Here is a 27,152-nt window from a genome sequence, read left to right as displayed (position 1 = left end):
CTTGACACGCAATAACACTCCAGGCCAATAGAGGGCAGTGTTGCCAGCAGACTACCCTTCATTTATTAAGTTCTAAATCCTACTAAATGTACTGGTGCTTTGGATCTCATTTGTCTACTCTTTGCATCTCGCCCGCCCATCGTTCCTTGCACCTCCAGTTTTCGGTCAATATGCTCCTCTCGCCGCCGCACATCTGTGCCCTCGCCGTGTCCCCACAGCGCCGGCAGGGATGGAGGTGCTAAACGCGGGCCACTAACACACACACATTCACACACAGCCATGCGCGCATGCTATACCCAAGGGCTAGCACTGACACGAGAAAGCCATTTTCAATTTACGGCGGAGTGGGGAATCAAGCGCAACTCCCCCCCCACTCACACTCCGGCAGACAGACGGGAGTTTGACAGCTGGCGGCAAAGAGTGCGAATGTGCGCGACAGATGGAAAGACGACGGCGGACGGACCGGCAAGTTGAATTGGGGATAGGCTGGAAAGTGAACAGCTTAGTGTACAAATCGGGACGTTTACATGCTGTCACCAGGCTTGCCGTTGCTTGATGCTACTAATGCTAGGTGTGCTAACGAAGATCAAACAGCTGCAACATTTTAGACTTGTGTGGTTGTTTTTGTGATGTAGTCGATTTTATTGCTTTGCTCCGCAACATCTGACCACTATGAGTGCATGTTGATTACATTATAGTGAAAGTACAATTCGTTCCGTGACAGTGTTCGTATCTCAAATCATAGTTCCCCATTCAGATGAATGGAAATGCAATTAATTTGTTCCAGCCCCTCACAAAAACACAGGCATTTGCTGTTTGACATCAAAGAAACAGGTACTGTATCTAATGCACTGTTCTTTCTTATTTTTCTTCTGTGGTTTTTAATGGCGGTTAGCAAACAAGCTTAATAGCGCATTACCACCACTGATATTGACAGATATAGTCCTTCCGCTGCAGGGAAAGCAATGTGAATTGATGGTTGCTGTTAAGCTTAATGGCATTTCCACTCATTTCAATGAGGGAAGTTGATCAATGATACGATTGTATCACGGTCGATGGGTGTCAACGATGATTGCCGCGGGACTCACGTGTTGTGCAGGACACACCAGCCGCAGTGAGGGTCCCCCGATCCAAGACATTCACTACAGGTGGAGTACTGACCACAAGCTTCCACTGGCATCCTGGAAAGCTGCAAAAAGAATCGGAAAACAACAGTTAAACTCCTGAAAATCATCAAATCATTGATACTAGGATGTAATGACACTTTTTAAAAGGACAACTCAACTCAAGATTTCATTCTATAGAACGGCTGAACGATTTTGAAGGCTGTTCCCCTCAATACTGCGATTTATAACGCGATTAGTTTTTCAAGGTCCTCTTCCAATAAATTGAATTGCATCATAATAAACAACATCAGATCTATTGGGCGCACATTCTTCGGTCCTATCGGTAATAATGCATAAAATAACGCGATTCCGATTTGAATTCGATTCTGCCTTGTATAGAAGTCCGACCAGTGAGGTAGGTGTCGCAAAGGGCCGGCCGGGGCAGCGCTGTCGCCCGTTCTTGTTACCAGGGCGACAGCATCTGGCATGAACAGGTGTCGCAGGCCCTTTTTGATTAATGAACCGCCACCGGGCGGGTGACCGCTGTCGCTCAGTCGCGACAAAGTGAGGCCAGGTCGTTACGGGGTCGCGGGAAAAGCCTTGGGGTAAATAAGACTTTCTTATCGTGGATTTTCAACTTCAGTCCCTCCAAAGTACACAGCCTGGCACAGAAGTATCGCCGTATCCGTATCGCTTCCTCTCACAGCACACTGGATGAATGCTCCACATTCACTTAATCTGCAACGGAAATTTCAAGATGTCTGTTGAATGCAGACATGGCAGATGTCAGACACCTGAAACAAAACAAAAAGCTCCACTCCACCACTTGGCTCGTCTCTCCACAGTTACACACACATGCTTGCTTACAGCTGAGCCGATTCCAGATTCGCAGGGGGTGCATCTCCTTGTCAAAGTCAAGAGGAATGCTGCATGTTATTACATGAAAAACAATAGGGGTGCATCTTAGTGTGTTGGGCGTGTGTGCGTGAAGCAACCGGTGTGTTTTGCCCCCTCCCGCTGCGCCGAGGCCTATTTGCATTAGACAGATAAAGGGAATGAGTTTCAGATGGAATCGCAGGGTGAACAAGTGACAAGTAACGGTCCGACGCTGAGATGGAGGGGGGGGTGGGAGGGGTGCAATGTGTCGCTCGTGTGTGTTGGCGGTCTTATCACGAGCGGCTATGAAACCCAAATCTCCCGGCACGCTTGTACCCGCGTCACCTCATCCTGGGCTTTGTTATGCCGAGAGCAGCCAGTCAGAACCGCCGCAAACAATGGCGGCATATCTTTATAATTTAACACTTGGTCGCTGGCAGATGTGCCCACTTGAGGGCACACATTCAGATGCCCCCGAAAAATCAACCCTCGGTTCCGGAGCTTGGTTCTTGATATCATTCATTCAACGGCGATGTTCGTATCACATAACATTTTTTTTTTTTTTTTTTTTTGCCCTTTCAAAAACGGGGGGGCGTCTTTGTGCCACGGAGGCATCAGATCAGATCAGATCATAGCGGGCATAAACACCCTCCTGCCATTACATGCAGCACTCTGCCTGCCTCCTTCATCCACAGTAGGCAGCGATGGAATATAATCAAGCTTTTAAAAGAAGGGAGGCCAAGATCACACTTCAAGTGCGCTTAAGTCTTAAGTCATGGCGTAATGGCCGTGTAATGCTGAAAAGTGAGGAACATTGAGACAATTCTGTCTCGCTCCTGACACGATATCACTGACCTGTGGCTCAACCCGCACAGGGAGACGTGATCATCTATTCAATCTTCATGATCTCCAATTTGTAATTAAACAAATTGCACCTGCAGCAAAGCATAGTTATACTCGTATCTCCTGTGAGCCAGCTTGTGACTGCTGTGCCGGGTGGCGAGCGTGCGAATAATAAGATAATGAAGTTAAATGTACGCTATGTAATGTACCAACAGCCCCCCAGCTGCGCACGTAATGTATGTGTAGCGCACGCCTCCAATTTGATATCTCACTGCTCATTAATGACGGAGAATCAGCTACGATCACAGCGAAATGATTATTTATATCGGCGGCGGTGGATGGGAATAATAATGGACAACCCACTGCTATCGCGACGCGGAGATCCGAATTAATCACCACGCTTACATCAGCGCTGATATTAAATAACTCTACTACTCTTGCCACAGCCATCAATTCCTCTCAAATTCACACTTCCTATTCAAACAACCGCCACTAAAAATGCCTCTGATTAACTTAAAATAAAGTTCAGGAGTTCTACTATGCTTCTCCTGACATTTTTCTAATCACATCTTACAGCACGGAAAGCTTCCATAGCATCAGAGGGATCTAATTAGTCAAAGATATCAGTCAGAAGAAGGGTCCAAAAAGAATTCCCAGGGCATTCAATTTAACACAAAGACAGTCATCATCAAGGCATTAACAAAAACTGGACGTCCCTCTAAAATTGATGGAAAGAAAACTAGTCAGGGAGCATGTCGAGAGCCCGCTACCAACCATACAAGGAGCTGAACGGATTTCTGGCAAGTATTAGCTGTGAAGTGCATGCGACATATGGCTGGACTATGGGACAGACTAGCAATATGGGGAAGCCTCATCTTGCAAAGAAAAACACCCAAGCCCCGCAAAATTTTGCCAAATCACATTTGAAATCTGGCTAACGCAGGTGGGAAAATGTGTTATGGTCTGACGAGACCATGGCGAAACGTTTTGGCCATAATTCCAAAAGTGTTTAGAGAATGCTTGAGAAAACTACAAACTGTTTCAATTAAGTTTTACACGTTATACGTCACATGAATGAAGGTGATCTTGATATCATCTATCATTGTCAAAGAAGTACTAAGGAGTAGGAAACAATTGAATGATTCCATAGCCCAGATCTCTCCTGCGATGTCCCGCTGCGTCCACGTCGCCCCTAAACCCGTCACGCTTGGCGCGCCACTCAATCCGCCAAGCATTGGCTTCAAATCATAAACCGGCTTAACGGAGCGGACCCCGGCGACCGCACGTGTACTATTGTTTTCGCTTGATGTCCCAAAAAGGTCAAATGGACGCGATCAATCTTTTTCAATTATTTGAATCTTCTGTTTCCCCTATGAATTAAATGTAACCGGAGAAAATGTGGTTTCTTTGTGTTTTCTACCATGGTTGATCTCCAAATGTTCATCCTTAGAAAGTTTTCCTGCAAGGTTTTACCAACATAGCTATTACTCGACAGTATCTGCATCTTAATTCGATCATAAAAAACAGAGGCTTTTGACGTTCTCCGCTCATAAAATATCTGGACAATGACCTTCATCTCAACCATTTTGACCGCGTCAGACATTCCGCGGGCATCGGCTCATAAAGCTCCCGTGCCTGCTTCTGCTTTCAGAGTGTGTGTGAAAGCAGTTTCGGCCCGTGTGTATCTGCGGAGCGGAGATGAGTAGAGGAAGCACACAATGAGAGGCCATTAAAGGGAGGACAAAAGGTAAAACTTCCCGCTTTGAGTTAGCCGACTCAAACGTCAGCCGCCTTGCCGGCTTGACGCGTGTCGCCGCCTGCGTTCCGCTTCCTTGTTAGACCGAACTGGGGCGCCACATCTAAACACCTTCACGAGTCTAGTAGAAATTAAAAGAATACTGACACTAAACAGCTTTGATTCTGCCTCAAATTAGTTGTCGGATTTCTCTCGGGAGGAGGAAGCGGTTGAATTTGAACGGTCTCACCCCAGTACAGTACACAATCTCAATAATTCACACTTACAGATCTGCATTTGCTACACGGAATATCAATAATTGAGCGCAACCAGCGAGCAGTGAGCAATCGCTTCTACGGCGAGAATGTGAGGAACTGAATAGCTACCAAATATTTCTGGTATGAGGTGCACTCATATTCAACTTGTGGCTCATAGTTTAAAAGTCTTTAAAGAGATGTAGAGTGTCCTTGACTACTTTTCAAACGACGATATTAGGATGAGCGAGGTGAGTTTTAATATTGTTGCAATTAGTGCAAACTTTGGGAACAAAAAGGTGTGGGTGGTGGTATGCAAGGTGAGCAGAGAGCAAAGCCAAGGTCTTGCCAATGAACCCTAACAGGAACCGGTGAATTTTTTTGCGTGAGGCAAGAGAGTGCCAACTGAGCAGGGAGTACAATTCTTTGTTTCTATATCATGATAAGACTGACAAAAAAGTCCAGAGAAAGCCATGCCCGAGAAGAAACAGGAAGTCTGCCATTTTGGTTTGAAGCCACCATTTAGAGTCATCTTGGCCATTTCTAGATGTCCTTCAATTGTCCAAGAGGTTTTGTCCGTTTGCTACTTCACTTGAACCACGAATAATGGACAGATGGGCAACGACCTTCACAGTCCCAATCTGGACTTTCACCACAAAATTAACTCAACAGGAGCCAAAGCAGGTCTGAGTCGAACCCATTGCCCCTCCTCTCCGTACAGGCCTGGCATTACTAAATCCGATGAGGACGTTCCAAGGGTGTGCTAAGAACAGCGGGGGTGGAGCTCAATCGACCTGCTCTGTTCTCGGCCTCCTGTTGCGGGCTGCTTCTTCGTTCTGTTTCAGTCCCGGGCCCGGACGCACCATGGGGCCTCGTCTTTATTGATGGCTCAGGCTGCTTTTAATTCTGTTTGCTACATCAGTACTGCGAGTCCGTGTTTGCGTGCAACTTAAGTTGATCATACTTGTGTTTCTGCGAGTTTGCTCCTTCATGTTTGAGTATTCCCAGATGTGCCTCCCAAAACACTTAGGAAGGACCGCACTTTAACTAGGCTAATAGACTAATTACTTGGAAGCCACTCCCACTGCCAAACTGGACAACCACAATCACTTTGTGTTTATTTTTCAAATATGCACTAATTGAAGTGGCTAAATTTGTAACACGATATGGGACGTAAGGGAATTGAACACAAAGAGGAGGAAATTAAGAAATGGTAATATTTTAATGCGATACAGTGTCTTCTTCTTGGAGCCCAATTATTGATGCTAAATTCTGAGAGAGGAGTAAAGGAATCTAATTGTGCTGGTTAACAGATTTGCAGAACTGATAATTGGATTCCATGACAAAACGGAATCGTAAATGGACCGATTCCACTCATTCCCAGTCTCTGCCTTGGCATTCTGTCTCACTTTCTGCTTTGAGGTCTGTATTTTGAGCTTCAACCCAATTCCATTACGACTTTTAATGCTATCTCTATAATCTAGGAACTGTATGCACAGACAAATTCGTACAGCCACACTCCAAAGTTCAGATGTGGATTGATCAAGACCACTGAGAGCAACATGAAGGTTGGAACGCTGAGTCACATGTTGTGCACACAGCTCGCGTGTCCACAGACTTTGCGTGGTGCTATTTTCGCCCTGATGGAGGCATCCACAGCCTCTCGGTGCAGGCGTCCATTAGGCAGAGTGCTGCTATTTCGCTCCACATTTCAGCTTCCAACAGTGTGAACAACACAAACACCTTCCTCTCTCCCTTCTACTCAACCCTTTTATTCACTCCATATACCAACATGGGCTATTTTACCTGATGACATGAAACTGAGCGTCTTACCTGGGTCTCGGACATGACGTAGAGGTAGTGGTGATCAGAGGAGAAGGCCATATCGCGGAGGACTGGTCCGCTTTCCACCGCCTGCACTGTCTCGTACTGTAGGGCTCGAGAGGAGCCGTCCACTCGGATCTGCAAGGAAGTATAAGAGCATATAAGGAACATATAATCCCCCAAAAACGTACATTTTACTCGGTATGACGCTTAAGTTGAGGTGTTACAGCGTAACCTACGACAACAGAGGATATCTGGAGGGATAATCCTTGGAGGGACTTTCTCAGTGGATTTGGGGATTGGATCCACACAAACACTTGTTGACCCTTGCTACAGCCAAGGAAAACAAGTTGGAACACATGGTATATATGATATTGCAGTAAACAAAGAGGAATGCCTCAAAGGTTCATCAGGTGCATAATGTCCTGGATGTGGTTGATTTCCTTAACACACATCGCTTAATCAGCAGAAAATGATGCTGATTGTTCCAAACACAACCCGATGGCCACGATTCTGCATTCTCCTGACCCGCATCGGGACCTACTCAAGCAGTTTTTGGCCACCCGGCGGACTACGAGGTTGCGGACGTGTGAAACAGAGCCTTGTTAAAGTTTTGATGACTGTGGCTCGTTTCTTCTCTGTGGGCTTCGCAGGTAAGCGGCAGTGAGATAATTGGACAGAAGGCAGATGGTTGCACAGGCAGGTGAGTCCCTCCATGATTAATTACGATATACGCCCGTGACAACACTCCCTAGTCAGCATAGCGTTACCACGTCCTCTTCCACCGGCCTTATGGCTGAGTTTTTTTTGGGAGGTTTTGGATGTCAAACAGTTGAATTCACTCGACAATCAGATAATGCAAGGAAAAATCTATTGTTGCTGAGGTATTGAAAAGGAAAGCGCCTGCATATTATCCCCCAAACTGACTGCCGACTATAAAGGAGCTACAGGAGAGAGCGGCGTGTCCAGCAGCAAGTCACGCTGGGACTTCGGTAGGTAGAAAGACGGATTCAAATGCCAATGGACCAATAAGCAGCAGGTGTCTGAATTTTATAGCAGTCATAAACACTATTTTATAGCAATAAAGAGTGTTGCAAGCTAGGTTTACGTGACTCCCGTTCATTCCCTCCAAGTCCATTGATTGTGAGCTGCCATTCATGTTTCATTGTCATAATTAATACATCCTAACATTAATGTTTCATCAGTCTACAATCATTAAGGCAGCCACAGTGGTGGTAGCCAACATTATCTGATTCCGTTTCAACGGCAATAAAGGGGATTAGCCGCTCTATGCTAAATGGATTACAATGCTAATCTCCGCTATCACATTAGCACGACACAATAGGCCTCCGCCGCCGGGCTGACTTCATTTTGCCTCAGAGTGGTTGGGGAAGGTGAGAGCTTCGTTTGGCCCCTGATTGATGCTTATTAATGAGCGTAAACATGTATGGAAAACAATGAAAAGCACACGCACACTGTGTGGCAGACACTCTGGCCATCTATTGCATCTCCCTCGTGGTAAAGGGAATAACTACACGTGGATGACTCACAAAAACAAGAACACATCTCTTCCGAGCCCTTCAGAGACTTAAAACTGCAGAATGTGTGACAAACTGTCGACAACAAAAAAACAAATGACACCACTTGTGCAGATGGCCTTTTTTGAGCCTTCAATAGGAATAATAATACCGCGGCCAGAGTGAATGTTTCATCTCACGCTCAGCGGGTCTACCAGCTAGCAGAAGGCGCTATGCAGTCAGGGAAGTCATTCCGGTGCAAAAACCACGGGATTACCCTCTCGCTGCGTCTACATTTTGGCAGCCAACGCCACAAAAGGCGCACTGGAAACTTCCTCGGACTCTGCGCGGAATCAATTTGCCGCGGGCACCGGCGCAACGCTGAGCCGACAACCAAACAATAACCGTGGAGAGGGATGGTGTGCTTGCTCGGCAATGTAATAAAAATTCAGTGGGGCTATAGTCACACAGTTAAGCAGTGTGCTAAGCATGGCACAATGGCAGCTAACACCTCGATATTTGGAGCACACAGGATGAAGTGCTGAGTAAAGTGTCACTGTGCTCTGACCTGAGGCCATACAACTGCAGTGAGGAGCGTGGGCTGGAAGGGAATGCCACCCAAGGTCACGGCAGGGAAAAGGGAGGAACGTCACCCATCCTCCAGGATAAAGGCGCACACATGACTTTGTGTTGCTGCAGCATGAACTCTGTAATAACCCAGATGGATCTAGCGCATACCTCCACCCAGGAAAAGTGTCCTTGCCTCCCTTTGAGAACATACCCTGGTCAAGACAGCAGTCACTTAGCCAAAACACCTGATAACTCCACCAAGCATCTTTGTCAAGCAAACACAGCATGTCAGTCAGGTAGACGACAGGGAGGAACACCGACTGTGAAGGAGAAGGAAAAACAACACATCGCCGCCGCGTAACGACGACGTGTCTCTTCACATGCTCTGTTCATTCCGACAGCGATACAATAGTGGTGGTCTGATTGCCAGAAATTGTCCGGCTCAATAAAAATACATGGGGAAAAAAAAGCCTGGATTCATTTCACGGCGTCAATCATTGCTGGAACAAAAACTCTGTTATACTGCCTACGTGTAGCTTCAGGCAAGATGGACTCATGGCTGATTTGACATTAATCTGAGGGTAATAGCGCCGATGTGTCACACTATTGCTTGAGAGGAATAAAAACTGAATGCAGCGCTTAAGGCCTACAAGGGCCCATGGAGCAAGCGCTGCAGGTGACATTGTAATAATAAGCATTTTGATTGTATATATTTTAGTTTCAGGTTGCTCAACTACATTTTGATCAAGACAAGACTGTGTCGTTTACTGTTTGCCTTGCTTGCTACTATGCAAGTCTGCCACATCGCATGACTTTAACTCATTAACTGCCAGACGTTTTCAGACCCTCTTTTACCCTAACGTTTGACAAAAACAAAAACAAATATAAATAAGTTCCTGGGATTGAATGGCTGGACCGTGAAAAGACATACAAAAACGTTTTTGCCAGTGAATGCCATTGTAACTGAGCAAATCAACACACCCCCAGCGGAAGCTAAGAAGAAAATATGACCTTTACAGCTGTTATTTACCAAAGGCAAAAAAATAGAGGTGGGAGAAATTCAAACAGGTAAGATGTCCATCACCTCTCCTCTGGGATCTGACACCAAGCCAGCTAGAGCTGCAGGGGAACCCCCGGCTCGTTGACTGACCGCTGCGGCATTCAAGGTGTGCTCGAAAGTTAGCCCCCAGGTCCAAGCGGCCTGCTAATCTAACCTCATCCCCCTGCTGTGAGCTGCAGAGAAGGAACCAGAGTGCTACCGTGAGGGCTGATGATGTTGGATGTGAAAGGGGACATGTGTCTGGAGGCTTCCCAACTCATTTCTCCCTCGGCCTCACCCTCCCTTAGCTCCAAAGAGGTGAGTGGCAGGGCCGCCTGTTATCGCTACCTCGGAGCTTCGGGAACAGGTGGGGGTGGGGGGGGCTTCACAGTTCTCCATCGTGCTCGTCTATCTCCTTCCAGCACAGGTGTCAGTTTGACCGGACCACCTGCAGGAGCACGAAGTTTCGACAAAGAAAGAATCCTTGACTTTAAAAGTGTTATTTGCTTTTCCATCTTTCTAGAGAGAAAAGCATTGGAGCATGTTTCCTAAGTTGTTAAATGGACGTGTTCCGTTGTGCCAAATGCAAAGTTTGGCTTGTTGTTTTTGGAGTTGGCAGAGACACCGAGAACAATTCGGACAATTTTACGCATCCAGCTCTGTGTGAAGAGTTTGCGGAAGGCCCGTTTCTGTTCCAGGAGGACTGTGTCCATAAATGCATGCCTGTTTGAGTTTGATGTGGAACAACTTGAGAACACCACCAAACACCTTTAGCGGGAACCAGAATGGAGATAACAAGCCAGAATGGGCTCTCACTTCTGGATGTTGAGTGCTTAAATTCACAGAAACTCTTCAAAATCTCACTCACCAAACTTCTTCTGTACAATTTGCACAATTCCATCCATCAAGTACATCTCTTTCTACGCTATTTCCCAATAAGTCTACCCAATGCCACCCTTTCACTGCCTTATTAGAGTCACAGCAGGGTATTGGAGGTGACAGGTAGCGGCCCTCATTTGATGCAAACAAATACCTGGTCTAGCTGGGTAAAACTCACATTCATGTTTTTCCTTCAACCCAATTATTTCCTCTGCTGTTTCTCTTTTCTCAAGACCGATAAGAGGTGCTGCTTGAGGCAGGCAGCTACCGGCTGGGCCTACAGGACCCCACGGAGAAAGCAAGGACATAATTTGAGGCGTGCATTGCCACCTGTGTCTCTATTATTGGAGCAACCTGGTAGCCGTGCTCCAGGAGCAGCGCGCAGGCCATTATATTTTTGTGACCGCGGGCCGCTGTGTGGAAGTTTAAAGGCTTTGGGAGCCATTAAACAAGTCAACATGCTTACCCTCCCTGGAGTATCGCAGGTACCAAATTAAGCCTTTGTGTAGAATCAAGAGTCAGCCTTTCAAGTCATCCCGAGGCGTGACTGGCGTGAGCAGTGCTAATCTCCAAGCAAGTTTACGCACAGAAATTTGTTCCAAATGTGATTTGGAATATTACGATCATACCGCCACGCATGGATGAACTTTCCACAAGCGATCCCCGCCAAAATGTTTGAGTTCAGACCAAAAATGCAAATCAAAATACAGTTTGCGTCCCATATAAGCAACAACGGAAAGGCCGCCATTCTTCCACGTTGACTAGATCCCGACTCCCCAGCCGCCACTTTGATGGACCATAACGAGAGCAGGATCAGATTTTCTTTTGAACTAGGTGCCGTGACCCACGATGACCTGGAGATGCACATAGAGGGAATAGGAAGAGGAATGTTGTATGAACTGGAGCTCCTCTGGTGATGGACTTTGATCAGCAAACACCCCCCATACTCATCTTCATGTAACAATGTCTCTCCATAGGTTTATCTCCATCAGACCATCAATCAGCAGTTCACTCAGAGAGGCTGCTGAGTCTGTCTCGGCCAGATAATGACCTATTGACATCCTGGCATCAGCTTGAGTCGGAAGGTGAGGCTATGACTTTGAGACCACCCAATTGCTGATTATCTCTGCCTTTTACTGCTTATCGGACTGGCCTTTTATGTCTGCTCGATACTAATTCTCAGCCTGTTTACCGGGACATCAGTGTGGTTCATCACGTTCAAGATTGACTTGGTAAATGCTAAATGGGCTGTCACTTGTACAGCGCTTTTCTACCTTCGGTACTCAAGGCACTTCACACTGTTCCTCATTTACCTACTGATGACGCAGCATCAGGAGCAACTGGGGGTTCAGTGTCTTGCTCAAGGATACTTCGGCATGGTCACATTGGCCGGGGTGATAGTTTACTGATGAGAACTACGACAGGGATAGCCAGTGTGAGTGTGAATAATAGATGGGGAGCCGAAAACCCAGACACTGTCTGAGAGCAGCCTGGATCCTGTTACCACACACTACCATCAGGACAACTCCAGAGACCCCCGCACACACTTAGAGTCCCAGTGACCTTTGTGCACCAATTTCTAATTCTGCTATGACTGAACTGTCCTAGTTTTAGTCTAATCCAATGATTTTACATGGAACATATATGAACATTTGGTACAATTGTAGAGCCCATACTAGAGCTGAAAATGTTAACCCTTGAGTGTACAAGAGGCAGGACAAGAATTTTGGGAATATTAAGGTAGAATTTATTCCAAAAATAATACCAAATAAGGACCAAAGTCTACTTTGTCATCTTCATTTTTCTCACACTAACCTTTGGTTTGGGCTACAACGGTACCTAATGTAGTGGCTTGTATGTGCTAAGCTCACATCCAGCCACATAGTCATTAAGTGTCTTGTGCAAATTTGTTAGTAGCTATACGTCGGCCGACTCTCGTTCACTCGCACACACCGGTGATTTATGACTTTGCCTCCAAAGTTTCTAATTAAAAAGAGAAGCCCCTCATAGGCAATTCCTCAGAGATAAACAGGTATGGGTTGCTGTGTTCTCCTTGCATATATCCCCCTGTCGCCTGCCCCGAGGCCACTGATTCGTCTTTGTATTCCTTCCTCGGCTCCTCTATTTTCCTGCTTTTACTCAGTTATTAAACAGACTGGCACACCGCTTGGACTGTTGGAGCCGTTTCCCCCACTGAGGTGCAAAATTGCATTGTTGGCACAGCGGCGGCTCGGGTACAAAGCGAGGCAGAGAGTGAGGAAATAGGAAAAAACACGAGAGGAGTGACTGCGGTAAAGCCCCCCAAAGGCATGTGTTGATTCACCGAGCAAAATAACAAGAGACAAAAAACAAATCAACAGCGGGGCATAGAGTTGGGATGCATTCAAACCTTCAAATACATTACCCCAAATGCCCTTTACTAAAATTAGCGCCTTGTTATCAAGGGCGAATGTGAGTTTCACGCCGTAGCACAATGCATCGTACATGACAACGGAGGCTTCACAGTGCAGCTCAAACAAACAAGCGTGTTGTTTCAGTATGGCTGCTTATCTAATTGCAGATGAGTCAACAAATAAAAGGAGCATGCAAGCATGCTATGATACGCCAAACGGCTACATTTGACGGCTGTTGTCACATGCGGCATGCATAATTTGTTGAGTAATATAAAACATTGTGAATATAAACACTTGCAGTTGTTCTGTTAGGTGCGTTCGCACTGGAGCCCATTCGTTTGTTTTAATCGAACTCTATCAACCAGTCTGAGGGTTCCTGCAAGAGGAGGCCATTCGTTGCCTTTCCTTATTTGACTTTAATCAAAATCGTGGCCAAGCTAATTTATTCATTTTTCAAATCAATGTTCCGCATTGAAATGAAGTGAAATGTCATAAATCCATTCCCGCCCTAAATAGTCACCACCATATTTTGGTTACATGGCTTTAATAAAGATAAATAGCGACTGTTTTGTCCAAAAACAATCAAAGAATGTAAAGAAAACTGGTTTGATAAAGTGTTCAGTGGATATAAGAAGTCTACACACCCCTGTTCAAATGCCAGATTTTTCAGATCATGACACATAGAGATAAATCATTTCAAAGCTTTAGTCAATATTAATATGACTTGATTTTTTTAAAGAAAAAAAAATGAGAATGTAGTTGCACATCCTTGAAATTGAAATAGCTAAAAAACTAAAAAAAAAAAAAAAAAAATCAGGCAAAGCTTACTAGAACACCTTACTTGGGGTAAATCAGAGGCACTCCAAATGGTGGCAGGTGTGTACTGACTCCCATTTTGATCACAGCCAGATTCCAGTTATAAGAGGGTGTGCACACTTGTGCAACCACATTATCTAAGTGGTTTGTTTGAACTTCCTTCTAAAAAAAATAAATAAATAATAATAATAATTTTCAAATGAGTTGTCGCATTTGATCAGTGGGGTGTAGAATTTTTAAATCCATTGTAATTATTGGACGAAATGTTCTATCAGTGTGGCTTTGAGGGGCGTGGCCTAGTGAGTGACATCAGGAACGGGGGTTTGTGACTTTTCATTGCGTGAATACAAAGAGAACCACGGACATTGTTTACCTTCCCGTCATCCCAGCCTCCATTTTGTATCCTTACCAATGACTCATGTCAACAAGGTAAACCAAGCGAGCAACAGACAGAAAGCGCCGACGGGAACTGCGACGCCCCACCTGCCGTATAGCGGGGGGCTGTAAGCCTCGCTAATGCTTGAAGACAGATAAAAGTTCATTCTTTCTCTGGGAGAGACGCACACAGACATGCAGAGGAGAGAAAGAAGTCTAAGAGGATATTCCGTGAATAGGGACTGTCAGCTGGTGTTGTGCAGAAATCCTCTTATACCTCCAAATTTCAATTAGGTGGGGAAGCGCTCCGCTGGGGTGCGCCGCGCTCATTGCGGCGCCACAAGTACAAGGTGAACGAGGAGGGATTTGTCACGCCGGCGACATGCCCGCTCCACCTACATTATGATTTAAAGAAGAAAGGCAAAAAAAAAAAGTGTGCTCCCTCAACCGACTGCCAACTGCATTTTGAGTGTCAACGGCGCCGCACTCGACGCCACTCCAGTGTCGACGCTGTCGCAATTGGGTTTGTTCCACCGCGTGGAGTTTGAACTTCGCCTGGCGTCCGTGTGACAGCCGCAATTACTCCGCGCGTCAGCCTCTCCAAACCGACACCGACTTACTGTAATTACAACACCCCACGCAGCCGCGCATTTTCTCGCTGCGCTTTTCGCTTAATTTGAACCGTGACCACCCCCCGTTGCCCGTGCAATTGTTGACTGTGTATACTCAAACTTAGATCAAGCGCAATTGATCAATTGGTCGTTGATGCGTGAGGCTATTAACTCGCATGTAGAAACACAAGCAACATTTCTGGACTGAATCGCTACATGAAGCTTTTACGGGTTTGGGCTACTATTTTCATTGCGTACAATACGTTTTTAAAAATGTCAGTCTTACATCAATTGATTCTAGTAGCTGCCTTTGCCACAACACAAAACGGCATTGGCAAACAATACTCAAACTTCCATCCTTTGAAATATCCTAAGACCCTTTCGCACGGATCATCCGTCCTGTATGTCAGGTAGCCTACTGATGCGGAATAGCATCAAATGATCTGAATGCAGGTCATCAAAGCTAGCTTCTGCAACTTCTGTCTAACATATACCGACTCTACTGCCGCGCCAATGCGCCTGGACGTCTCGACTCTTTCTTAATCGTTACCTTTACCCCTCCGGAGTCACCATCAACCCCTTTTCAAACAATCCCTTCTTTTCTGACTAAGCAGCCCTTCTTTTCCAAAACTTCACGCCGTCGTTCTCATCCTCTCACCTTACACCACTCCTATGTACCCCCCCCTTCCCTTTACTCCGGTCCCAGCTTCCCAGCCGGCTTTCATCCTCCCCAGGTTAGATTACTGCAAAGCACTGCCTGTCTGCCAGCATTCCTGAAAGCTTTTCATCTCTGCTCCGATTCATCTGGGGTGGGGGGAGACGGAGTGAGCCAGGGAACGAGAGAGATTCCAGAGCCCTTCCGTGGCTAACTTGCGTGGCGCGCTGCAGTACAGGGGCTGATGGGAAATATCCCAGAGACGCCCACTCGTAGCTCTGAGGGCCAGACCACGCATATGATGCAAAAGGGACGCCTACACACAGGAGTCGGCATATCGTAGAAACATGCACGTTTAGCGAAGGGTTCACGCTACACGCGGCATAACACGAGTCAAACACTTTTCCCACCAAGAAGATTAGGAAAGCGGCTGTCTGCCATGTTTCCCACAGACGTGTTTGTCCAAACAGCTAAATCCGGTTCGACTCTGGCAGCATACAAAGAAGGAAGACTCAAGTGAGATCTTCGACAAACTTCCTGAAAATGCAAGTCGGGAAAGACGAACTTGAGGCTCTCCATGACTATCAAGAGTATCAATCGCATCCAGATCTCATTAGTCGGTTGATTATTTTCACAAATAGGCCATTAGTCATTAAGTTCCTCAGTGAGTTGCATCAAGTAGAGCCATGTGACAATTGATGACCCGTGCCCTCAAAGTATTGAGGACACGTACCCCTAAAGTGATATTTATGGGCCTGACAGTCTTTCCTGACCCGGATCCCCCTCGCCCTTTCATCTTCCTGCTGTCACCGCTTTATAGATGTACAGCCTCAGCCTTGGCATTGATGCCGCGTTCCTCTGTGTGTGTTGGAAAGATAACACTCCGCCATACAAACTAACATCCCATTCATCGCGTCGCTCCGAGTCCCTTTCATCATTCCAATGCAGAAAGTGTCGCGCATAATGACTAAATCATCTCTCGTGTTATTATGACGTTCACGTTCAGAGCCACTACGACGCCAGGCTGATTTATCAGTTTCCTTAAGCGCCCACTTGAGCTGAACGAGCGGGTTTACGACCGCGCGCAGATGCGCGTTGTCGGCCGACGAGACAAAGAGCGGCCTTCTGCGATAAGCGACCGTCGCACAAAGACCACTTCGAAAACCCCAACTCGGAGAAGCTCGATTGCCGCAGTCAGGACGGGGAAGTTATTTACAAATGAGTCATCAACTGTAAAACCCAGGAAGCAGCATGCGCATCGTCCACGGTAATTAAGACACTGGCTGGTACTATTTCTTGGTGAGTGGTGAACTCTGAAGAGAGGATGTTTATATGCTGCGCCACAGAAAATCAAATGACACGCTTCGTATTTGGGACGCTTGAACGACGATAAAACCGCGGAGCCAACGTGTAACGATTCCGTCGGCGCGCGCGTGAACAACTGCGCTAGCCGATTGAAATGAACATTAGTCACATTATTAAGTCTTAATAAGGTTGCGCTGTGTGCAGTCTCTTGATGAGGCAACCAATTACGTTGTTGGACAGCTGTGTTTTGCTACCATTTTCCTCGTTTTATTTTCATTTTCCTTTGCTCTGCGGGAAAACTGTAATTTCAACCTCCTGCGGGCTGTGTGTATCCAGGGAGTCTCCGGCCAGAGGAGATGAGGACTGTAGGACGGGAACAGGTGTGCGGATTAGCTTTCCGATTCTTCTGCAGCTCTTTAGCATTTTAATGAGGTGGTTTGGGGTCACAGGGGGTCTTTCTTCCGCCCCAGCTAAGTGTGTCTGGGTCTAGGGGACAGACTTTGGCAGTGTGGGGACTCATGGATGTTTCTAATAATATGGCATAGCCCTTGAGCGTGAGAGTCAGTTGAGACAGATTTGTGTGAAAAATACGTGGCTGCAGTAAATACCACAAGTTTGTGTGTCTCCCGTAACCCAGCATAAAAGAGCAATTTGGGCCTTTCCTATGGGAATTTTTCCAAAGCTGTGCCAGTATGCCGCCTGATAACAGAGCGGGCACACGTGGATTAAGGCTTTATTGAAGGAACTGTAATTACCTGCTGATATGAATATTATTATTAGCACTACTGGGCAAAAACCTCACAATTTTCTTTTCAAAAAAGCAGCCAAGAGAATGGGAAGGGTTAAGTCAGCAGGAGCGAGATGACCTCATCTTCATTTTACAAAAGACGACTAATATCGCAGTGGCCAGACATGGGATTGTATTATTTTGGGAAATGTATTTACTTTTAAAGGAATTAATTTAAAAATATATATGAACAGAAATGATGTAAAGATGTAAGTTGGCACCATTTATTTTTGGGGAGTAATGAAACAGAAGACTACCTTTACTTCTACTTGAGTCATATTATTCTATAGCAACAGGACTCTTATTTGAGGACCATTTTTGGCAACTCTGGATCTGGACCATTGCAATCAATGCGACATGTACGCCAAATGACAATGACATAGGCTTGCAAAGCCAATTGGTGGGACAAAGCTACTGTCACTTGACCAAAGGAGAGGACAGAACACTCCTCCGGGCCAAAGGGTTCAGACGTGTGATCAAAGGTCCGAGGCAAACACCCGAAACTGAGACCGAAACATTTTTTTTTTTTACACAATTGACAAAAAACAAAACCGGAGCCACGGCAGGGGGCCCGAGCGACTCTTCTCCATTGGACAAAAGCTCTGTCATTCACACGGGGGTCAGGAGGGTGGTCAAAACTCAAATAAGGGTGGGGACAATGCTTCTCTGGCGTGCATACACTATAAAAGAATGCATAGCCAATCAACCTTCGAGGGAGAGGCACATAATAACGTTGAAGTGACGGTCTGTTTGAGTCAGAATGCCACTGACATCTTTTGAACTGGTAATAATGGAGGAGTCCATGAAGAGGAGTCATTGACACACACTGACGTCCACTTCACGGTGCTTTTTGGCATTGAGCACGCCGGAACAAGAGGGGAAAAAAAGCACTCGGGCCTCGGGCTACGGATGCCCGAGGAGCGGCGCATGGACTTGAGGGCGCTGACCTCAGGGCGTGGAGGGGCAGCGAGCACAATTCTGACTGTCACTGGAGCTTTACAATAACACCGGCTTTGTCTGGCCGCCTCGCTGGTTCTCACGCACACGTCCGAGGACCTCAGTCGCAGCATTCGAGGTGATAAAACCGTAGATTGATTTCCTCCAGCCGTCAGTCGATTCTTATTTGACCAGAGCGACGCAGGCCTGGGCTGCTTTTGTTTTGCCCGTTGTGCCCAACTACGGAACATGAAAAATAAAAACGGATTATGCCCAACACTTACTACAACTGTATTATCCAAGCTATCTCACTTTGCAGGGTTAATTCTTATGTACATGCGAGTCGTAGACGCCGCACATACTATCTGGCATGATGCGGGAACACTTTGGTGACCATTAGCCTGAACACAGGGCTGCAAATAACGATGTTGGGTGAGAAGGACTTATATACACACACACGTTTTTTCTGGAATGTCATTTTTCAACAGACACATTTACCTTCATCTTATTTTTTTGCAGGAAATCCAACCAAATGCAGCACTCCGCACTCAGAATAATGGCGTTTACAAACGTAGGACAAACACATCCTTTGGCGACAATGAGCGAGGGAGCAGCGAGTCAACCAGGCAGCCATTGAAAATTGTTCAATAAGCCACTTAGCTTGGTCTCCAGATTGGAGCTGTGCAAATGAATGAGAGGCAGAGCGGTGAGCGGTGCTTTCACTTATCTTTGCTTCTTGCCTGGCAGGGAGGGTCGCTAATGAATACGTTGTGTATGTATGTGTGTGTGTGTGTTTGTATTTTAGCCTGACTGAAATTTGAAATTCCCACAACCACATGCACTTCAAACTCTGCCTAAAATTCCATCTGATTAACACCCACCACCACCTCCACCACCCTTGTTGGTGTTAATAATCTTTGCCTCCAGGTGCTTTTAATCCAACAAATGTTTTTTTTGACTAATCATAGTGAAATAAGAAACTTTTCATGCATGTCACGGAGCATTTGGTGCCTTGATGCAATGGAAGACGCTAAGGGACTGCGGTTGCTTTTTTGGGGGGTATTTGGTTCAAAATGATCGCCTCTTAACTGGAACACGTAAGAGGGAGCATCAAACAATAGTTTAGTTATGTTTTATGTTCTATTCCTATTTATGTACAGCATTTTGTTTCGTGTGAGGTTGACCTCCATAAATAAAGTTGAGCTGAGTTCTGAATTCCCAACTGGATGAATGCTAAGCTAAACGCTAAGGAGTTAAAAAAAAAAAACAACAACAGCCTGTAAGCCAAGTAGATGAGTGCGGGAATGTATTTTTCTGAAGGATGGCACCCTGGTCCCAGAAAAGAAGGAGTGGGTCCCTCTGGACCCTTCTTGGTCTCTCTCTGTCTCTCTCTCTCTCTCTCTCTCTCTCTCTCGCTCCGCATCCCTGTTGCATGGCTGGGATAACCCTGAGTTGCCATGGCAACAAGGACTTGCTGCTGCGGCGGCATGGCAAAGACTACAGATGGAGAAAGTAGCGGGAATAAAAGGAGCGGGGGAAAGAAGTGTGCATCTAGCAAAGGTACAAGGAGAGCAACATCAAGTTCGTCCCGAAAATTCATTGGCACTTGAAAAATCAATATCCACTTGTCCTAGTTCTTCGACTTTCCCAAAAACTCCCTCGCCAGCTTGCTTTTATTCCTTCCTCACTCGGTCCTATTCCTTATTTCTCACTGTCCATGCCTCCTTCACTCCCCATGCACAATGAATTAGTAATGACACGGTTGCAAATCCACAGTGGTGACGGAATAGTAATTATGAAAATGTCAATCCCGGTTACACTGGGAGAATGAGAGAGTGGCCATTAATGTCGGCGACATTTGCACTTTGTTGGGCTGATGGGAGGACGATAGCTAATTTGGTTACTTTCAGGAGAAGGGACAAATGCTTTCAACGTTGGAGGACTTTGGGTCATTTTGGTATGGATGATTTGGGTTTTGATTGTACAAATTTGTAGTGGATACCGGCATAACCGATATGTGATTGTTGGTGTCCCCACTTTAGGGTACCAACACAACAGAATTAGTAGGATGTTAAAATATAGGTTGGAGCTACTGCGGACTGATCAACACTGAATCAGGAATGGAAGAAGTGAACACATATTGCTGATTGTGATGAATGGCAGTTTTTGTTTCTGGTTTATGTTAGCATGTAACACCACACCCTTTTCCGGTATGTAGTTGACACACGCCGCAGTCGAACATCAGAACCGATCACATTTTCAGCTGATCAGTATCTGCTTTTTAAAGACTCGCAGATCGTTGAAGACAAAGAGGTAAGGAACGAGATGTGGAAACAATTTGCTTGGATGGATTTGTGGATGGATGGAACGAATGGAACTTTGGATTCCTGGAGCAAGTGGAAGATCTGATCTGGACGGTCATTCTGTCTCTCGCTATTGGTCATTGTTTTTCATTTCTCTGTACTCGTGCATGACAATATTGACTCCAAAGTCGCTCAGATCACAGGAAGGAACAGTATGGACAAACATGCTAAGAAAACCTTCAAAATCACAGTCAGTTTTATGCTAAAAGCTAATATGATCTCTTGTATTTACACATATCTTTATAATATAAAAAGCTAGCGGTATATCTACGTTTATAGATGCCCGGGTAAACGTGGAGCTGTCACACTGATGTACCAATCTGACCCTAGCAGGTCCAGCCTGCTGAAACTCACATCAGCCTGATAAAGATGTTCATAAAGGGATTTATATTGGCTGTCACAAAGTGTATAGATTCCTATCTGGAACATACAGATGCACACGTAAACACGTACAGGTGCCTGGTCTCATTCATCTTCACAATTTATGCTTCCAATCCCTCCAGACCCCCTCTCTCACTCACTCCCGCGATCTCGCCGACTGATTCTGGTTGTGATCTTCGGGGTATTGGGTGACAAGAGGAAATCACGCCGATAGCATCAGATTCAGGAAGCTTCCCTCGCAAAAAGCCCCATCGCCTGCGCAGCCATCCATTTCCGCGACATACGCCCGCCACCGAAAACCTGGATGCATACCATCCAAACGGATAGAAATACATTTTCTGACACTGTCAAACGGCAGATTTAATAACGGCAATCTATCATGCAGCTTTAGTCTGAGTCAACGGAACCAACAGATGCTTGAAATCTTGGATGCAGCGTGTACTTGATTAAAACGAGTAATGTGCTTTAACGAAGAATTTGGCTTAAGTAGGAGCTCCAGCGTCTTCGCCGTCACTGCATTACATAACACACGCAGTAATAAAGTGGCTAATTAAAACGAATGCACGGCGCCGGAGCAGCTTTTTACAACAGCCCTCGCCTGAGTGTGTATACAATAAAGTTGGACGCTAAGTGGAGGTGAGAATGAAGAAGCACAGGACATATTCATTAACAAAATCCATTAGTGTAAAAAATGAATGGGAGATAAACAAACGGCAAAGGCTTGGCACTCATTCGAGTGTCAAAATGCTCGCTCGCGGCCACACGAGCAAGCGTGTGTGTGCGCGTCCAAAGACTTGGAAAAGTTATCGGCGAGCGTTATCGGGCGCCACTCAAGGTCGCCGTGCTCGGCTTTAATTAACGCGCACCGCCAGAGGGAGGCTCCACTGATACACCGAATTCCGAGAGCACCGTTGCAGGCTGGCTGCACACAAATGCGCCGGCGATAAATCACACTAATCCGGGGAACTCTTTGCACTTCATGTGCTGCATAAATCAGCCGGAGCACAAATACACATTTTATGGAGAGGAACTCTATTTACACGCAGTAATAACACACATGTATACAGTAACCTCCCACTATCGTGGGTTCACTGAGATTTTCTTTTTATACAGTTAATAACTATTTTGTTCTGCCTCCCCTGTGTATTTTGGGTGTAATTGCTACTACTATATGGCAGCACAGTATTCAATTTGACACTGTATATTTGACTTAAGAAGATTGAAACAGGAAGTAGAGTATTTCAGCTCAGCAGTTTTTGCTCAAGATCACTGAAAGCCAGTCCACTTGAATCCTGCTTTTTACGCCTACAGATAGCGCCTCCTTTATGATGTACATCTTCGGGCATGATTATTGATGCATGCACTGTGTGTTGAATCATTTTGTGTCACTCATTGCTCTTGCTTTCTCTCAATATATTATGTATGTTGAAGTGTGTTTGTATTATTTTAAAAGTGTGTTTAAAGACCTTAATAAAAAAACAAGTGCCGCGAATGCTATAAAAACATGCCTCGGGTGTATTTAAAAAGGGTAAATCACGGAAAATCACTTTTTGAATAATCAATGAGACGATCTGTAGAATGAAAAAAAAAAAAAAGGAAATGTGTACATATTTTTCGGGGTAAGATATTTTTTGTGGAATCTGCTAAGACCGACACCAATATCCACAGTTTGTCAGTATATGTAACACGATGCGAATTGGGAATGGCAAAGGCAAAACAACAGGATGTAAAGTAAATAATTCAAACATGCTGCTTTGTACACAGTTGTCAACACGGTGGAAAATCTTAGCATCATCTCCCCTTAACCTCCTTTATATTTCCCTCTGACCTACACTGCTGCTCTCTCGCCGTCTCCTTCTCCCTGTTGTGCAAGGCAAAAAACTATGAAGACATATGTACAAACACAACCAATTAGAAGTAAACTCCGGTGAAAACTTGCAGCTCAAGCGTCTGGTTAACAAAATAATGAAGCGGGGGAAAACAATGTAAACACGACAATGCCAAAAAAGCCAAAGTGAAATAAAGGGAATAACAAAAGAGATACAACGACTTGCAGACTAAAAGGGGCCGTGGCGTGACTGCAATGCAGTTTTACCACGCGACTACACAGCACAAAATGAGACCAAAGGAATGCGGGAAGAACGAGTGAGGGAGAAACAAAGGGTAGCTACGATGCCTCCAGTGCCCGTGACAGTCCGGCGGATGATTTATGGCCAACATTGTCTCGTGGTGTAATTGGCCGCTGGCTCGCTCGCTACTTCTTCGTCTACTTTGTCTTCTTCTTCTTTTTGGTGTGGGAATGGGAGCATGAGGGAAGCAGAGGTGTCTGTGGATGGACTCAACCCAAATGTCTTAGAGGAATTAGAGGAGGGTATTACGCAAGAGGAGCAAAGCTAAAAATATTGACCTAGCCTCTGCCGGGCCTCGTATATGATGTTTTAGATGAATGTAGGTACCACATACCGAGTGACTATAATCACATGAAATGTAAAAATCACTATTGGGAAAGTTATACCATAAGGTTTGTTTTTTACAGTGAAGAAATCATTTAAAATGTGCATAAACTAAGATCACACAATTTTAATCAGACCTATTCAGAAAGAGGATGCAGTTATCATCCTACTTTGTCAATGTATATATAAAAGTAAATAGAACAAACCCAAAATGGCTTTTTGACATTGTATCTGGAAATGTTTTTCCACGAGGCATTCATTTTCACAAGAAAAGTAGTGTAAAGGTGGCATAACATTTTATCTTTTAGCTTGGCAATAACATGCTAATGCTACCATGCTAATTCTAATTTGACAATACTAGCTTGACAATTAGCCTTACTCCTGAAACTTGGTATCTTTTAGGTGGCAAATCCTGAGTCGCTGCCGATGTCACAATATAACTGGTCATTTTGTAGTCGTCAGAACGATCTCCAGTGGACAAAATTTGCAACAATCGTTAATTTGAAAATAGCAGTGAATGTGTTTGCTATGTCCACTGGCTGGATTGGATTCCCTTAACGAAGGTGTCCCGCCCAACATTTGATGGCACCCTTCTGAAAACAATTTCGAACAAAGGTGATGTTGATGACGCAGCACTGAGCAAACGTGAGTAACGCCGGTGTTGTCTAAATTTACTCTAATGTGACATCACCGCCACCAGCTAGACATGAAGTCATCCCGGAATTTTCAATGAACCGCGCTGTGGGATGGGATCCAAACGCATTATGCTCCCAGGCTAAACGGTGTTTGGTGGGCACCACGGCGGAGGTCCTGAGTGACATTTTCCCTTTCGGCCTGCTAAGTGACGCGGGCTTCTGTGAGAGACGCACTTCAAACGGACGCCGCGTCTCTTTTATCTTCCTATTCATGCGGCGCGCAGGGACGAAAGGGATGAAAGATGACAGCAAATTGGGCCATCATCAACCCATTAAAATGGTCAGGAGTAATTTGGACTCGAGGGAGTGCGCCCGGCGCTACGTGTTATGAGAGACACATGCCCTCCAGTGGCCATGTTTACAATGACCCAGCTCTGTATACTCCTGTGCGAAGCAGGTGTTCCATTCAAAGACATTGTTTCTGCTCAGTATGACTCAACCGGGCCAGTGACTTCCCGTCTACACGTACGTTAAAGCCTCGGGGAAGGAGGCGGAGCATGTGTCAATGCATGTGAGCAAAAGAAAGAAAAGAAGCAGAGTTGCTGGAATAACCCTAAACGGAATGACACATGCACTCCTGCCCTCAGGACTTGAAAAAGACAGTGGGAATTAAACATGTTAAGGCACGTTTGACCCAACTGCAAACTAAAGCGGTGAAAGGAACATGCACAAAAACTCACACTCAAACCCTTTCCCCGTAAGTGATTTCCAATCATTGCATCACTGAAATTGCCTGATGACATCACAGGCGTCGACAGCCGCATAATAGATTCACCCGTAAAACCCAATCAGCCCTTCACCCTTCAAATTCATAGTCGATAAAAAACCTGATTTGAGTGCTCTAAATCGTTTTAGGAGGTGAGAAATATCCACCAATTAGCTCTAAAACAACTTTCTATATAGTGTACAGGAAGAATATATTAGACAGTAACAGATGTCGAGGTCAATAAAGGCAGCCAATGAAAAGAAAACACACACAAAAGACAGAGGAGCTCCCGTCCAAACTTCTGTCTCGGTAACAATAAAAGCGGCAACAAACTTTGCGCCGGGAAACAGGTGCGGATGAATATTCATGAACGGGGCCGAGCCGCATCCAACCGCAATTGTGCGAGGGAGTGAGTGTTTTGTTGAGCATGTGTCTGGATATCTGTGTCCTTGCGTGGGTGGCCAAAAATTTCAAGTTTCCCCCCAAAAACTACGGCCAAGTGCTTAGTGAACAGGAAAAACAGTGACTGCAGGACTGAATATTCATGACTCATAAATAACACGGAAGGACAAGCGATGGGGTGAAGTCAATCAACGGGAAGTAAAGCGGGTAGGATGTCGAAATGGTGCCCGATTGCAGATTTGGGAAGGAACAATAACTTGATAAGTGCACAAAATGACAAAAGTCACAACACAGGGCCCAGAAGAGCAAAATAAATGACAGCGTTTCACCCACAGAGAGACAACAATACATTATTGATGTACTCCTGTTTCACCACCCAATCAGCTGTGATTGGATTCTTCTTCCATCAAGTGAGCAGACGGAGACACATTACGCTGGAGAGGAACTCGGAGAAATGGAGTGCCGTCCTCACTGTGATTGGCATCTGAATTCCATATAGAGAAATCCAATAGCCATAGTAATAGTACTATGCTGCCAGTTCAAACTACGCTGAGCGACTTCCGTGTCACTCTGTGTACGTTGCGCGACGTCAACATGTCACACTGTGTCAGCGGACAGTCGTATGACAGCAGTAAAGGGGAGAGTGCGAAACCATGAATCAGCAAACGCCCGTCGCGCATCACAATCACATCTGAAGCGGCCGAATCATGATGAAACTGAGCGTTTCTTTAAGGAGGAAAAAAAAGATGGATGGTGAAGAAAATAGGCTTTAATAGCAAGGTGTATGGAATAAATAAACAGAACAGAATAATGTGGTATATTCTACTACTATATATATATATATATATAGACACACACAAAAACATAGCAACCCACCCAAGCTAACTAATTAAATAGTGCAGAGGCGCTCCTATTTCCACTGCTACCTTTAATCACCCATCTTCTTTTCACACCTCCACTCCCCATCCATCCATCGTTTCTCTCCTTCCTCCACCTGCCCAGCCTGCTGCTCTGGCGCCTCTCTCAGGTGAGCGAGCGACGGCACCCACCCGTGACGCCACGCTGGGACATGTGGCACTTGTGCCGACACACATCTCATCTGCCTAAATTAGCATGCATTAGGCTCCCACATTTGCAGTTAAATTGCGTGTGAAAATGACAGAGTGCGACATAGGTGGCAGACCAGGGAGGAACCTCAAGAAGTTTCCTGCCTTTTTCCACCAATTGCGTGGCACCTTACTGGAAGCCATTAAAAAGCCACGCGGATTTAATGCGACCACTGCTGCCTGGAGCCGTACTATTGTTAAGGTGTGTGTCTTGAGCAAGCAACGTGTTATCACTGGCCACCAGTCTCATTGCAATCATCGCTGAATAAACACACTTAATAAAACATTGTCTCCACACTGGTTCTTAGTCACACTGCGAGAATGGATTTCATGCTTGGTTGAGAAAAATCTGATTATATTATTTTGCCAGTGCAAAAACAAATAGTATGCAGTGAAAAGAAGACCTACCTGGTATTGAGAGAATCATTTCAATGGCGCCATTGAAGGCAACATGGAAAGAAAGAGAAGATAAGAATTAGAAATAATCACAGAGCACAAAATGTCCTTCAGTGGGCACAACAAAAC

The 27,152-nt window shown here is 45.5% G+C and overlaps 1 protein-coding gene across 3 annotated transcripts in view; it reads right to left on the bottom strand.

Moving 5' to 3' along the window:
* The window catches only part of plxna4 (plexin A4), a 129,025-nt gene that overhangs the window by 37,356 nt on the left and 64,517 nt on the right, over window positions 1-27,152 (bottom strand). For all 3 annotated transcript variants that reach the window (XM_086021735.1, XM_086021737.1, XM_086021738.1), the window contains 2 exons: window positions 6,648-6,776; window positions 1,089-1,189 (listed from right to left, as the gene is read on the bottom strand). In XM_086021735.1, the coding sequence (XP_085877861.1) occupies window positions 1,089-1,189; window positions 6,648-6,776 (230 nt within the window). The remainder of the gene's footprint in view (window positions 1-1,088; window positions 1,190-6,647; window positions 6,777-27,152) is intronic.

Source organism: Filicampus tigris, chromosome 22, assembly GCF_054856515.1.
Source record: "Filicampus tigris isolate MCC_2025a chromosome 22, RoL_Ftig_1.0, whole genome shotgun sequence".
Classification (NCBI taxonomy): domain Eukaryota; kingdom Metazoa; phylum Chordata; class Actinopteri; order Syngnathiformes; family Syngnathidae; genus Filicampus; species Filicampus tigris.
The sequence above is the reverse complement of the archived record's forward strand: the minus strand, read 5'-3'. Positions and strand labels throughout refer to the sequence as shown.